Consider the following 14,715-nt stretch of genomic DNA (forward strand, 5'->3'; position numbering starts at 1 on the left):
TTACCATGACCATGTAAGCTATCATCTCACAATGATAACAGAGCAACAATCAGGCTCTGAAGTCCTCCTTTGACAAACTAGGGTAAAGGTTGCTAAGACAACCACTGGTGTTCCTAGGAGATATATCCTGTGGTGCTGTCAAAACAATGCTGACATGTCATCAGTGTTGCTGTAATGTTCTTGGAGTGCTTGATTGGCCCACAGAGTTCAGTTGCTGCTCAGAACAAAAAGTCAAAGGTATATACTGGCCTTGTGGTTCAACAGCAATTGATGGGGTACCACACAGCAACATAAAAAACTAACTATGTCCAGTGAAATATCTCTCATTTCAACCTAAGCCATCAATCTATCAATAGAAAGAATAAAGTACAGTGTAATAGAAAGAGATACTGAAATATATAAATAGTATTGACCACTTAGGTTTTTTATAACAAAGAATTTTCTTAGCAAATGTTTTTTTAAAGGCAAAAAAATTGAAAATTGTAAGAGACAACTGCATAGCAAGTAAAAGATGGGCCCAGTAGATGTGCCGAAGTATGTTAGACTTCTATTGAACAATCAGAGAACATGTGATTCAGAAAAGTAGCTAACTTCAGTACTAATAAAAATTTGAAAATAAAATATATAGGCTACATTGATTTACATTATTTTTTAGCAAAAAAAAAAAAAAAACAATGAAAAAATACAACTATCTACACCCACATAACTAATGAGTTTTGTAGTATAAAATAAAAAGAGGTACACCAAAAGATTATCAGTGAATATTTCAAGGAATTAATAATAAACAGATGTTTTACTCTTAGTGTTCTGCATTTTCCAAATTTTATAATAAAAGGAATCTAATAATAGAGTGAAAATACATATTAAATATCTCCAATAGCCAAAAAATAAATAAAAATACAGCTCTATCCAAGAAAGAGGCAGGGATGTAGGTGAGAAAGTGAGAGAGAAAGAGAATGAAAGAAAAAGAAGAAATTAAACTGGATGTTCCAGAAAACAATGTTTAGCATGACTGTGTCAAATGGTGCACTAAAGTAACAAATCTGGGAATCCTACCAACACTAGAATATGAAGAAAATATATGAACCTTATATATTCTCAGTGAAGCATTCCCTGCCTAATCATTCTTTTCAAGATGGCTTATCCTCTCTTATATCACTATGTTCAATTTTGTTCATTGGAATAGGAATCAGTGATGCAATGAACAACTAACTTAATTGAAAAAGAAAGAGCCCAACAGACAGTAGAGGACATATTCAACTCACTGGGAAAAAAAATACTTCCAACAAAAGATTCTATATCCAGAAAAACTCTCAAAAGTTAAGGTGAAATAAAGACATTGCCAGACAAATAAAGAGTAATAAAACTGGTTGCTAATAGACCAACTCTACAAAATATATTAAGGGAACTTCTTCAAGATCAAAGAAAGTGCATATACATGGGAAGAAATAAAGACACTGGAAATGGTAAATATGAAGATAAATATAAGACAGTATATGAAAAAGCTTGAATATATTTCTTCTTTCTCGTCCTAATTCCTTTTGATATAGATATGTATTATATAAAATTATATATTATATATACATACAATTAATATTATACGGTAATTACAAAAACCATTGTATAATTGAGTTTATAATATGTAAAATAATGCCACAAAAAGGCAGGGGCTGGGGGGTAGAAATGAAGTTATATAGGACAAAATTGTTATAGTGTACAATATTAGGTTAGTATTAATTTGAAGGACACATTGTGATAATTAAAGTATTTATTTTAATCTCTATTGCAAGCACTAATAAAATGACTTAAAATACATTTACAAATCTACGTTTAATATGGAAATTAAATAGCACAATTAAAAATAATCCATTGCTCAAAAAAGAGCTTTACAGAAGAGATCAAAAAATAATTTGACCCAAAGGAAAACAAAAGGATGAAGATTAAAACTTATGGGATGCAGTTAAAGTACAGTTTAAAAGAATTTATAGTTTAAAGAGCATATTAAAAAAAAAGGACCTCAACTCATTAATCTAAATTGCCATATTAAAAAACAAATAAAAGGGCTGTGGTTATGGCCCGGCAGTAGAGCGCTCGTCCCTCACATGTGAGGCCCAGGGTTTGATCCTCAGCACCACATAAAAATAAATAAATAAATAAATAAATAAATAAATAAATAAATGTGTTGTGTCCAACTACAACTAAAAAAAAATACATATTAAAAAAGAAAAAAATAAGTGTAAATTAAGCATAATGCAAGCACAAGAAAGAAAACATCAGACATGATAGAAAACAGAAAATCTTCTGTTTCTTTGAAAATATTAACAAAATTGATAAACATTTATCAAATGTTACCAGGAAAAAAAAAAGAGGTAAGAGAAGATGAATTAGCAAAATCAGGAGCAAAAAAGGAGACATCACCAGCCACACATCAAAACTGAAGTGATTATATGGAATTATCATAAACAGCTTTAGGTCAACATAGACAATTTAGATGAGATGGACAAGTTTCTAGAAAAATACAGGGTACTGAAATTAATTCAAGAAAATATGAAAATCTGAACAGACCTACATAAAGTAATTGCAAAACACTGGATTAGATATTTAATCAAAGAAATCATACCAATTGCTAACATGCATAAAAAAGATAGATAACATCTTTTGTCATCAGAGAAATGTGAATTAAACCCAAGATAACATTTTGCACCTAGGGTGGCAATGATTAAAAAGACTGATAATAGTAAGTATTGGTGAGGATATAAAGAAAGTGGAATCCTCACATGTTGCCAGTCAAATGGGAAATGGCATAACCCCCTTGGAAAACTGGTGGCAATTTCTTTAAGGCCTAAACATATCCATACCATACAACACAGCAACTCCTATTCATCTGAACAAGAGAAGTGGGAACATATCCCTATAAACTCTTGTACATAAATTCTCACTGTCCCATTACTCAAAATAGCCTAAATATGGGAATAACCTAATATCCATCCACTGGTTTTATGCATAAACTGTAGTATATCTATTCAACGAAATGTTCAGCAATAAAAATGAACAACCTATCGATACATGCTACAACATAGATAAGTTTATAAGTTTGGGAGGCTGAAATCTTTCTTGCTGAAAAAAATTAAAATGTGGCAAAACATAAACTTTAAACATGAGGACACTGTTAGGAGTACATTATTCACTATGTAATCACCTATGGTGTCCTCTATACAAAACACAGTAATTGCACACTAATAACACAATACATTAATTTTAATATTATAGGCATTAAGAGGGGAAAAAAAGACCTGGATGAACAATGTCGATATCTGCATAAAAATCTCAATTTGCCCAATCTTACTTTTAAGGTTAATCAATTGTCAGGGAGCAATTGTAAGGAAACATGAAAAACATAAAAATTTAAATTAAGGACCTCATTTGTACTTACAAGAAAAAAAAGACTCTAGATTATTTTGAATAAAGTTATATCTGGTGTACTTCTAACATATGGAGAAAGCCCTTATGTCAAGTTGTCCATCACAAAGACTACAGTTCAATATTGAAAGTCTATAATAGAATATTATGATCTGAAGAGAAAAGAAATGCTCATACTTTCCCCAATTAAATTTAAGTTGAAGACAAAAATGAATTCCTTCTTTTTTTTTTTTTTTTTTTTTGGTACGGGGAATGAACCTAAGGACACTTAACCACTGAACCACATACCCAGCCCCTTTTTTATATTTTATTTAGAAACAGGGTTTCACTGAATTGCTTAGGGCCTTGCTAAATTGCTGAGGCTGGTTTTGAACTCATGATCCTCCTGCTTCAAACTCTCAAGCCACTGGGATTACAGGAGTGCACCATCATGCCTGGCCTAAAAATTTATTCTTGACAGCCAAATTAAACTTGTCTTTCAGAAGTTCTTTATGTATGGTAAGATAAATAAATATATTTAAATCTTTTCAATCAGCACATCATAAAAAGATGGGTACCTGTCTAGAAAAGATAAAGGAAGATTTTCAAAACAGATACAACCACAGAAAATTATAGATTATTTCCTGCTTTATCTATTGAAAGTTATTTCCCAGAATTTACTTGCAGTTTCTAACTGATGAGACAAATGTGAGGATATTTCTGAGGATTAAAAAATGTAATTTTGTTATACTTTTCCTTAATGCTTACCCTGAGAACAAAACAGAAGATGAATAACAACACTATTGTTCTGTCCTAGAGATGATGTATTTCAAATGCTGGACTTTTTCCAGGGTATTATTAAGGTTCTTTGAAGCATTGCTACCAAACAACCACCAAAAAAAAAAGTCAAAATAACTCATGTTGTTTATTGTTTTTCAAAATCCATTGCCATTTCAGTCTGTGGCTAGGTTAATCCATCTCTTTCATTTGGGAAGCCACTGCAAAATGCTTTGATAAGTGAATATAAATTATATTAGTAGAGGGGGTAATGAAAATTTGATTCCAAACTTTCATGAATCTGCAAAGAAGACCAGGGAATTTAAAAAGTAATAATTTGTAAATAAAAAGCAAACCCAAATAGAGCTCCTGGAGGACTTGTGACAAGTGGTTTTCTAATCTTTATTAAGAAGACAAGAAGCAGAGACCAAGCCCTGTTTTTACAAAGATGTTAGGTGAGGTTGATATTTCTCTAAAATTATTAAACCTGCTGATATCTGATACTGTCTTCTCTAAGGCAAAAAGAAGTGAGTAGGGGAATGTGTAGAGGGAACATTACAGGTGGGAAGGAACAATAACAATATAGTGGAAAAAGTAATAACAATTTTTATTCAGCAACTTAATTCTTCGAGCTGCAGATGCTAAGAATTTTAGGTAGATTATATCATTTAATACTTACAAGTAATTTTCTCAGGCTGGTCACCTAAACTGTCAGGAGAATTTTTTTAATCCAGTCTTTATAATAAAATGCATTCTTCCTGGTAGATAAGCCACCTTCCCCCTTCCTCTCTTTTAAAATGAATCTGAATTCACTGAATCATGGGGATGAGAAAAAGGTTATGGTCAATTGATGTTTTTTAATCCTCTTTTACACTGCTGTGACTAAAAGATCTGAGGGTTCATGGTTTCAGAGGTCTCAGTCCAAAGGCAGCTGGCTCCTATTCTTAAGGGGTCGAGGTGAGGCTGAACATCATGGTGGAAGAGTATGCAGGAGGGAAGCAGCTCACATGATGATCAGAAAGCAGGGAGAGACTCCACTCTCAAGATACAAATTATATGCCCCATAGCCACACCCACAATGAATCACTTCTCCAGCCACACACCATCTGCCTTTAGTTATCACTCAGTTAATCCCATCAGGGATCAATTCACTGATTGGGGTAAGGTTATAACCCAATCATTTCTCCTCCAAATCTTCTTGCATTGTCTCATATGTGAGCTTTTGGGGGACACCACACCTAAACCATAATAATTTATATCATATAAATATACGTGTATCAAGTATGACTTATAGAGGAATACAAATATTAATTATTAGTCTAAGTTTCTTAATTTCCAGATGTAGCAATCTGACACTCAGAAATTAAAAGGATTTACTAAAATCAAGGTTATCAGAGGAAACTCTCTTACAATCTGTTGACACTTATCATGTATGACTTTACAGTATAAGAATATGTGCCATTACCCTGATTTGTAATAATCCTCCACAAAAAGAAACATTGAAATCAACTTCAATGGGTTGAGTTCACATGAAAATATTAACCTCCAAGCAGCTTTCTGGATTGCAAACAAATTTCTTCTCCAATTCATCACAAAGCCTTGTAATTCAAAACAAGATCCCAGTTTCTCAGAACAATATTAGATCTGAATGATGTGAAAGAGATCATGGCACAGATTAATATGGATATCTAAGAGAGTCTTTATTGCTAGCATATCTGTTTTTAATAACTAATTTATTCATATTCAGTGCTTGAAATTTGATGAGTAAGAAGGTGCAGAAAAAGAAGTTGAGCTTAAGGACATGAAAACACATGGGGAGAAAAGAAATGAGAGAGAGGGGGAGAGAGGGAGAGAAAGAGAGAGAGACTGTGTGAGACATGGATGAGCACTTAGAGATGTAGAGGAAACCAAGTGATGGGATCAAAGCCTAATTAAGCCATCTGGATGTTTCTTCTGACTTCAAGACTGCTGAATTGAAACCTGCCATGGATTGTTGCACCAGATGCCTCTCAGTGACAAGTTGACATCTTGATCAAGCCTTACATGTTTATAACCCATTACAGCAGGATCAAGATGTAATACTTTAGAGTCTAAGATAATGGCTTTCTGTTTCACGAGTATCTCACCAACTTGCTTATGAGCATTTTGTACCTCTAGACATAAAATAAACAAATAAAATAAATAAATAAATAAAATCACGAAGATCATAATTTATCAGAAGCATTTTCAATTCAATCTGCAAATGTTTTACTGTCATGACTGATGATTAACTCAACTTTTTCTCTTGATGGCAGCGGTAGTGGTTCATTGGTATTAAGTGCATAGACAAAATAGATAAATAATGAAAGCTTTTAGTGTTAGACTAAGAATTATATATGTTAAATTATTGTAAAATAGCAGTTTCTTATCCAAGCCAAATAAAAACTAGAGACTTCAAGCAACATGAAGTAATCTATTAATAAGAACAGCTATTATGGGGAAATAATGCATATCAAGGTCACATTTATCAATAAGAACATAATTAATTTTTAAGCCTGATTTGCTTTCTTCTTTCCATATCTTAAGAAACTACATACTGGAATTTGATGACACATTAATTCAAAAATATTACATATTCACCTGGGTAAGATTCTATGCCATCACTGATTATAGTTCCAATTTGGGACAACTATAGTCTCCAAAATGTTCCCTTCTCAAAACCATTTCTCAGGTGGGTATGCAGAAATGTAAACGTAAGAATGAGCACATAACTAAAAATCTAGCCTATGGCTTTATTTTTAAACTACATGAGCGAGCATGTTTAGATGATAATTGCATCTTCTCAATGAGCCAGTTCCTTATTATTGGAATTGGCAGGGGGCCTTGACATTTGAGTCATCATTTCATTATGTCTATTTCTTACCCTGGTATACAAATTCAACAGAAATACAAGCCAAATATAGGGGGGAAATCTGAAGCATTATATTTAAATTGAATGGATTTTTCCCCAATATATAAAACAATTAACATTGTTAATAATCTAGTTCAGGAACATTTTTGAAAATGCTAACTTCAATTCTAAAGGCCAAAATATGCTTCAAACCCTCCATGCCAAATATTGAACTCCTGTAAAACCGAAATGACAGCTTTAATATTTTCTAAATTAAAAAGCTAGCATAATTCCCATTTTAAAGCAATTACAAATGTGAACAAAAATACACATTTACCAAGTTTCTTCCATTCTAAGAGGCCTCAAAATTAGCAGTAATTAATAAATATATATGTATATTTATATGTATAATTAATATATATATCACCTTAAAATATTATTAATTGACTATGGTGGCACATGCCGGTTATCTCAGCAAACTTGCGGGGCTGAGGCAGGAGGATCACAATTTTGAGGCAGACTGGAAAATTTAGCAAGACCCTGTTTCAAAATAAAAACTAGAAAGGACTAGGGGTGTAACTCAGATGTAAAGTGCCCTGAGTTCAATCCCCAGTACTACTAAAAAAAATTAAAAATATCTTTCTGTGATAGAATAAGAACAATAATAATAATTCATTCACACTAAAATATCCAAATGTATCAAATCCAGGTCTATCCTTAGATGATTTGTAATCCCTGGATTTATATAATAAAAATATTACTGAATGATTTTCCTAAATCACTTATTCAAAGGGAATACATAAGGATCATTCCATCTTTCTCAAACACTTTAAAAGGTTTCCACTGAACTTCAAAATTATAAAGTTAACTATGAAACTAATACTGTACAAAATCCTCAAAAACATATTTGACTCTACTTTCAGGATCCTATTTTTTCATTAATTATTATTACAGACAATCCAGAATATGTATAGTAGATTATTCACTTACTGAGTTTTTCATTATTTCTGAAAATTTTCCTTCCTTTAGCCATAGCAACCTATTAAATTTCTAATAACCAATACTTCCTCAAAATACTTGGAAATAAGATGAAAGCCTAAGAGAACTGCATTTTAGTAGAACATGAGTACATAATACTAGTATTCTTTGAATCTTCTCAAGGAGTGAACACATTCTAAAGGATGAACCTATTTCAATACTAAAAATTTAGTTAAAGAGAAGTTTTTAGACAGTCAATTTCCAACCTATGGGGAACATTATTTTGTATAGTAAGACAAAAGTAGGATATGTATTAGATGTTCCTAGATTATGAAATTTAGAAAAGAACATATTCATAGTATAGCTGACTTTTTAACCTATATTTATTTCCAGATAAGGCAATCAAACCCTGCAATGCTGAAATCAGTATCACTATTTCTCTCATGGTTTGACTTCAATCAGTGGAAAAATTCATGAATGTAAAATATTAGATTTTTAGTGAGTCCTATCATTTTTGTAATTGCTATGCCTAGTATTAATAAATGTCTCCTTTTTATGTGCTGAAATAAATTAATGAATGAGGCAGACACTATGCAAAATGGCTGGGAATAGGGCCAAATCTTCTTACATACATCAAGGGACCAGTAATCTTCTAAATGGCACTTAAAGCTCTCTTGCCTAAATAATTACAAGTATAGCCAGCATGTAATTTATTGAAATAATTATCCATTCCATGGTGCCCCTCACCGATCTCAAGTCCGTATCCACTTACCTTTTCTTTATTTTCAGTGCCAGAAGCCTCAGGTTTGGTCCTAATCACAAATGGGGTAGACAGTCGCAGCAGAACTCTCTCAAAGGTAGCATTGACTTTTGGAGAAACAATCTCAAAGCAGTCTTCAAACCTGAGCACTTTGTGAGTGTCACATCGAAGTTGTTTCCTTAAGCCTTCTCCCAGCTGAAGGACTGACATGTTAGGGTCAAACATCAGGTGGAAAGGGAAGGCTCTGCAGAAGGTGTTGATGCTAATTCTGAGGTCTGCAGGAACTTGGGAGGTTCCCTGTGGAAGGTTCTTCGTGATGTTAGTATTTTCACATTCTTTGATAAGGAAAGTAAGACAGCTACAATTGCCTGGGTTTGAACCGTCAGAGCACAGCTTCTCGTTTGCAACCTGTTCCACTTCCACATCCTGGCGATAGATCTTCTTTCCTGCAGCCTTAATCATCCCCAGCATTGCAAACCCCACCACATGATGAGGGTGGAAGTAGTGGAGCATAAGAGTACCTTCAGGGAGCTCTTTGCATAGGAAAGATGGTGATTCCAGAGTGGCCTGTTTTCCAAAAGAAGTTCTAATGTGTTCCAACAAAGCATCAAAGCCATTAAAAAAGTCCTGTAATGTACCACCTACAGCTCGAAGGACTCTCTCATTCTCATCAAAACATATTTTAAAGAACTCCTCTCCAAATCTTTCTTGAATTTCCTCAAACTTCAAACCTGAAAGAAAATGAGAAGCAAATGTTAGGAAAGTAGAATAAAAAAAATTAGATTATAGCATTTAAAATGCTTCTCAAAAGAGGTCGCTAGTAAGTGGAGCAAGAAAGACATTTTCCCTGGGCAGACATTTTCCCATACAGGTTAGCTCATTCATATGAATCAGAAAAAATAAATTGTAGTTCATCTTTTGGATGCTTCTAAGATATTAGTGAGAATTGAACATGTTTGAGGGTTTTTATTTGTATGTTTTTTGTTTGTTGTTTGTTTGTTTGTTTTTAAATAGACTGCATTTTAAACTAGTTTTAGGTCCATGACAAAATTGAGTGGAAAGTACATTGTTCACTGTACCCTCTGCCCCTCACAGGCATAGCTTCCCCGCCCCCCAGTAGCATGCTCCACCAGAGTGGTACATTTGTTATAATAAATAAACTTACATTGATCCACAGTCATCACTCAAAGTCCATAGTTTACATTAGGGTTTACCATGCCATAAATTCTATTAATGCTGAAAAATGTATCCAGCATTATAGCATCATGCATAGTAGTTTCCCTGCCCTAAAACTCCACTGTGCAACTCCTACTTATCTATTTCTTCCTCCTAACTCCCCAAGCATAAAGTTTTTAAATGCTACTAATCTACTTGTTCCTTTTTGTCTTTAATAACCTGTTCCAGTTGCTATAAATATCACAAATAATATTTTTTCTTTTTCTTAATGATTTCCCTAGTCTTTACAGAATACCCAAGTTGTCTCTATATTATGCCCATATATCACCCATACTACCATCTATTGCATAGTATAATGTACTCATTAAGTGGGAAAAAATCAACTCAAAGGGAATCTGATAGATGAATAGGAAAAGGTATCAAGCTATCAGGTGGAAATGAAAGGTTTATGTTAGCAATCTCAGGAAAAGTCCAGCAGGTCACTTAGACCTTAGGGACAGAAAAAACAAGAAATTTTAAATGACAGAACTTGGAATGATTTGCATTCTTTCAATCACAAAACCAAGAGCAGTCAAAAGTAGAGTAGGAATTTGACTACACAGAAACAGAGTCATTCTCAGTACATACTCATTCTTTGATAACCCAGCAAAAGGAACTCTACTTTTACTACTAGAATTATAATAAGTATAAATAAATAAATACACACAATGTATTGTAGAGTAATCAGAAGCAGGATCACATGTGACCATGAGAATGATCTAAGGAAAAAATAGTAGAAATTTATGGTCCAAAGAGAAGTTCAACACTTAGAAAGAATCTGTATGCTAAAGACAGCTTCTATACAGTCACTCCATTACTTCTTCTTGAGTTTGGTTGAAATTAGTAGGTGTAGTTTCATTTTCATCTTTTCTTGTCCACTCTATCTATTCTGTCTTAAAAGGAAGTCCTGAGAATCAAGGCTGGACTGGAAAGACAGGACACTTTACTAGTACCCCGTTAGAATGCAGAAAAATTGACACTGTCTATGGCTTGTTTTCCTATTTCTATCTTTATTATTTCTTGAGTGTTTCTTCCATCCAGAAGTGTGGCAGTATTACAATCAATAAAATTATTTTTAAAATAAATTCAGAACACATCAAGTATTTGTTGAGAACTTACTATAGAGTCTAAAAGTATGGTAGTCGAGGTAAGATGTCAAATTTACAATTCATAGATTTTCCTCAAAATCCATGTGAAATGAAAATAAGTAGAAACCTAAGTAAGGAGTCCCTATATTAAGAAACATTTCACATTTATTTCAGTTTCATAGATTTGATGTTCAAGGCTAGCTAAGAAAGCCACCTATTATGATAAAAACATCACTACTCAGTCTACATTGCCATGTTACAAGATTGCTATTCAACATATGCTGCATTTACTAACAATAACACCAGCCAGAGTTGATAATAATAGCACTTATCTGCCCAGTTCTCTAGTATGGAAGAAAGAAGCAAGATGGATGATCTGCAACTTGGCTCCTGCTCTGGTGGAACTGCTTTCAAAATTATCTAAACCAACATATGCTGTTTCGTCCTTATCCTATTTGACGTTGTTTGTTGTTTTTCCTTTAATTTGACACTACTGATCATTTGTTCCTCCTAAAACTCTCATTGTTTTTAGCTTATCAAACCAGAGTCTCCTAGTATGATTACTACATGTCTGAAAATTCACTCTCATCTCTTTCACTAATACTTCTTTCTATGTCACCATCACTATGTGATAACTAAAAAATTCTAACATGAACAAATTAGTTATGGCCACATTCAGTTGTGGTATCCTTTGTTGCTGTGAAATTTTCTAATTATGAAATTTTTCTTAAAAACTCAATTCAGAATAAGCATTCCTAGAATCTGATTGATCTTTGCTGAACTACAATATTCTACATACCACTGAAAACATTCCATAGATTGCTCAAAATTTTGAAGAATTGTGTCTTCTAAGTACATAGGGTCTATAAGCACAGAAGAGAAAAAGAATTGCTTCTAACTGACATTTCTCATAACTGTGAAAATGCCCTCATAGTTCTTAAGTGAAGAACACAGATATAAAGACAACACAGTAAGTTCATGTTCTATCCTCAGTGCCAGAACTCAAATAATAATCCAAAAAACAAACAGTAAAGAAATTACCAGAGGCAACAAAATAAAAACTACCTCATATGCAGCACTTTATCAACTAAAACACCTTTGCTGCTCTAAAAATGCCCTCTGGACAAAGTTAATTCCCCTACCTTGGTGGTTCAATGTAGGGATGTCCTCATTTCCAGGAACTGCATACCACAGCATTCAGTGGTAATGAAGCAAGTGGCTCAGAAAAGAGCATGATTTGTACTGTACTTGCATTTTCTCCTCTGTAAACTTGAAATTATTTCAAAATAAACTCATACTTTTTTTAAATCACCTCTGTACTTTAAGATATAATGACTATTAATTTTCAAATGATGTCACTAGAGTGCACCATGATACTAAGATGACTTTTGTTTCACTAAAGAAAAGCTGACTTGTTTTGAATATTATACTCAAATACTGTTCATAATAATTCTATATAAATCACAATATTCAATTAACTAATGAAGATTTTCATTCCCACAATTGTTAAACTGCATAAGACCAGAAAAGAAGAAAAAAATTCTTAGAGTTTAAAAAATTAAAGGTAGGGAAAGATCACTTCAACTTCTGCAAATATACTACAAATGAGTGGCCAAAACTTCCATTTTAAACCTTATCTCAAAAATCAGAAGCACAAAGTGGTTTAGCTCAGATAACTGCTAAAGTTCTACCTCCCAAGATTCCACCTACGATTGACACAAACCCCTACTTACAGTAAATCACTTGAAACATATAGACAATGCTCATCTCTTTCTATCACAAGATGCTATGACAGCTTGACATTTGGGTCTAGGAGAATACATTTCCTCAAGAGGCAGAATTTATAATAAAACTGCTCTTATTAATGGGTAAGTGAAAAGTCCAAATTTTAAATTACTGTTAATTCACCTCTTTTAAGAAGATGATTAGTCTAAATGCTAACATCCCATAGCTCTGAATGAAATAGAATGTTCCTTCCCGATATGGGTGTTATCTCTCATCGGCTATCCCATCCTGCCTTGGAGTGTGCCTTTCTTGAAGACAATGACCTTGTCCTATTGATGCTGCATATCTAACAGTAACTAGCACAATACCTGGCACATAGAGAACAGTGTCCTTTCATAGAAAGTAAGCATTCATCTAAGTATTTGTTTGATAAATATTATCCATATTTTAAAGTCACAGTTGTGCCACATCGAAGAATACCAAGACAAATAGACACTTTCTTTTCTCTCATGGACCCCTGCAGATTACACTTGACTGTGTTTTGTGACAGATATGCGTAGGGACCTAAAGAGATGCAAAGAAACAGTGTCTGCCTCTGCTTGCAGAAATGTTTGAAAAGAGACTGGGAGAAAAAGCAGGTGTTCAAAACCTGACCAGGAAGTGAAGAGGCCTCAGCAGATGAACTCTAATGGAGTATGAGGAAGGAGGGAGGTGGGAAGCCAGTATGTCAGGGAAGAACAGTAGTCAGTGTTTAATGGCTGGCAGGCAGGAGTGCAATCAGCATTGCAAAACTGGGACTTGAGATTGCCAAGGCCAGAGTAAAGAACACCAGCCAAAGAGATGATATAGTATCTTTAAAAAAGGAGTACATTGACAGACTTAGGCTGCCCCCCTAAGAATGTAGAGAATGCCAAGCAGTGTGCTGAATATTTTCAGAGATTATTTAACACTTTTTGAAATTACTATGCTGGTATTTGTAATGTTACTATTTACAGGTGAAGACTGTTAAGAAATTTATTTAAGTTGACACAACAGTAGGTGTCAGAGCTAGGTCTCAGATGGTCTAATACTAACTCTCATGTAATAAGCACAACATCATGAGAATAAAACTTCTATGTAGGGAAAAATGCATTTCTTGTTCACTGTTATATAATCTGCCTTGCTTGATAAATACTGTCTGGATGTTAATGTATCACTGATGTCCATAGGAGTAAGAGGAAATGGTCAACCATTATCAAATGTCACAAGCTCAAGTAAGAGAAGGACAGAAGTCAGTCAACAGATCTGTCAGATCTCTAGGAACCCTTGACAGCAGTTTCAGTGGAGAGGTTAGGATGAGTGTGATGGGGTAAGGACAATATGGCAGGTAAAGAAACAGAAATATTAGCTTTGGGCCAAATCATTAGTACTATGTGAAGACTAAAAATATTTTATAAAATTGTAAATTAAAATGACCTCCATATTTAGGGAAATGCTACCTTCATTGAGAACTAAAGGAATAGACAGAAAAGGCACTAAGTAGGATCATGGATATTCTGGGAGAAGTTCTACAAGAAAAGAGGGAAATAGTGTCTTTCTGGTCCAAGACAGTCCTGATCACCCAGCAAAGAGCTCAGTCCACACTAATGTGGGAAAATACCACAGCAGGAGGTATACCTTTGATTTCTTAAACTCCAAAGAAGGAAGGAAACATCTACCAACTACCCACTGTGTGAACTGGCGACATTCTACTAATTGCTTTTTGAAGCTGTGTAGGTTCATCGACCAAAAAGCTAAGTGATATTAACTCAAGCTAAACTGTATCAAAAGTCCAAACTTAAAGACATTTTGATATTTTAAGAAGATGATTATCTTTTTAGGGAGATAATTAAAATCTAGCAAGATTATAAGGCTTTTGTTAAATA

General features: G+C 33.7%; 1 protein-coding gene across 1 annotated transcript in view; it reads right to left on the reverse strand.

Moving 5' to 3' along the window:
- Gucy1a2 (guanylate cyclase 1 soluble subunit alpha 2) overlaps window positions 1–14,715 on the reverse strand; it is a 266,540-nt gene that overhangs the window by 194,526 nt on the left and 57,299 nt on the right. The window contains exon 4 of the mRNA XM_026399046.2: window positions 8,796–9,514. Within this exon, the coding sequence (XP_026254831.1) occupies window positions 8,796–9,514 (719 nt within the window). The remainder of the gene's footprint in view (window positions 1–8,795; window positions 9,515–14,715) is intronic.

This window comes from Urocitellus parryii, chromosome 4, assembly GCF_045843805.1.
Source record: "Urocitellus parryii isolate mUroPar1 chromosome 4, mUroPar1.hap1, whole genome shotgun sequence".
Lineage (NCBI taxonomy): Eukaryota > Metazoa > Chordata > Mammalia > Rodentia > Sciuridae > Urocitellus > Urocitellus parryii.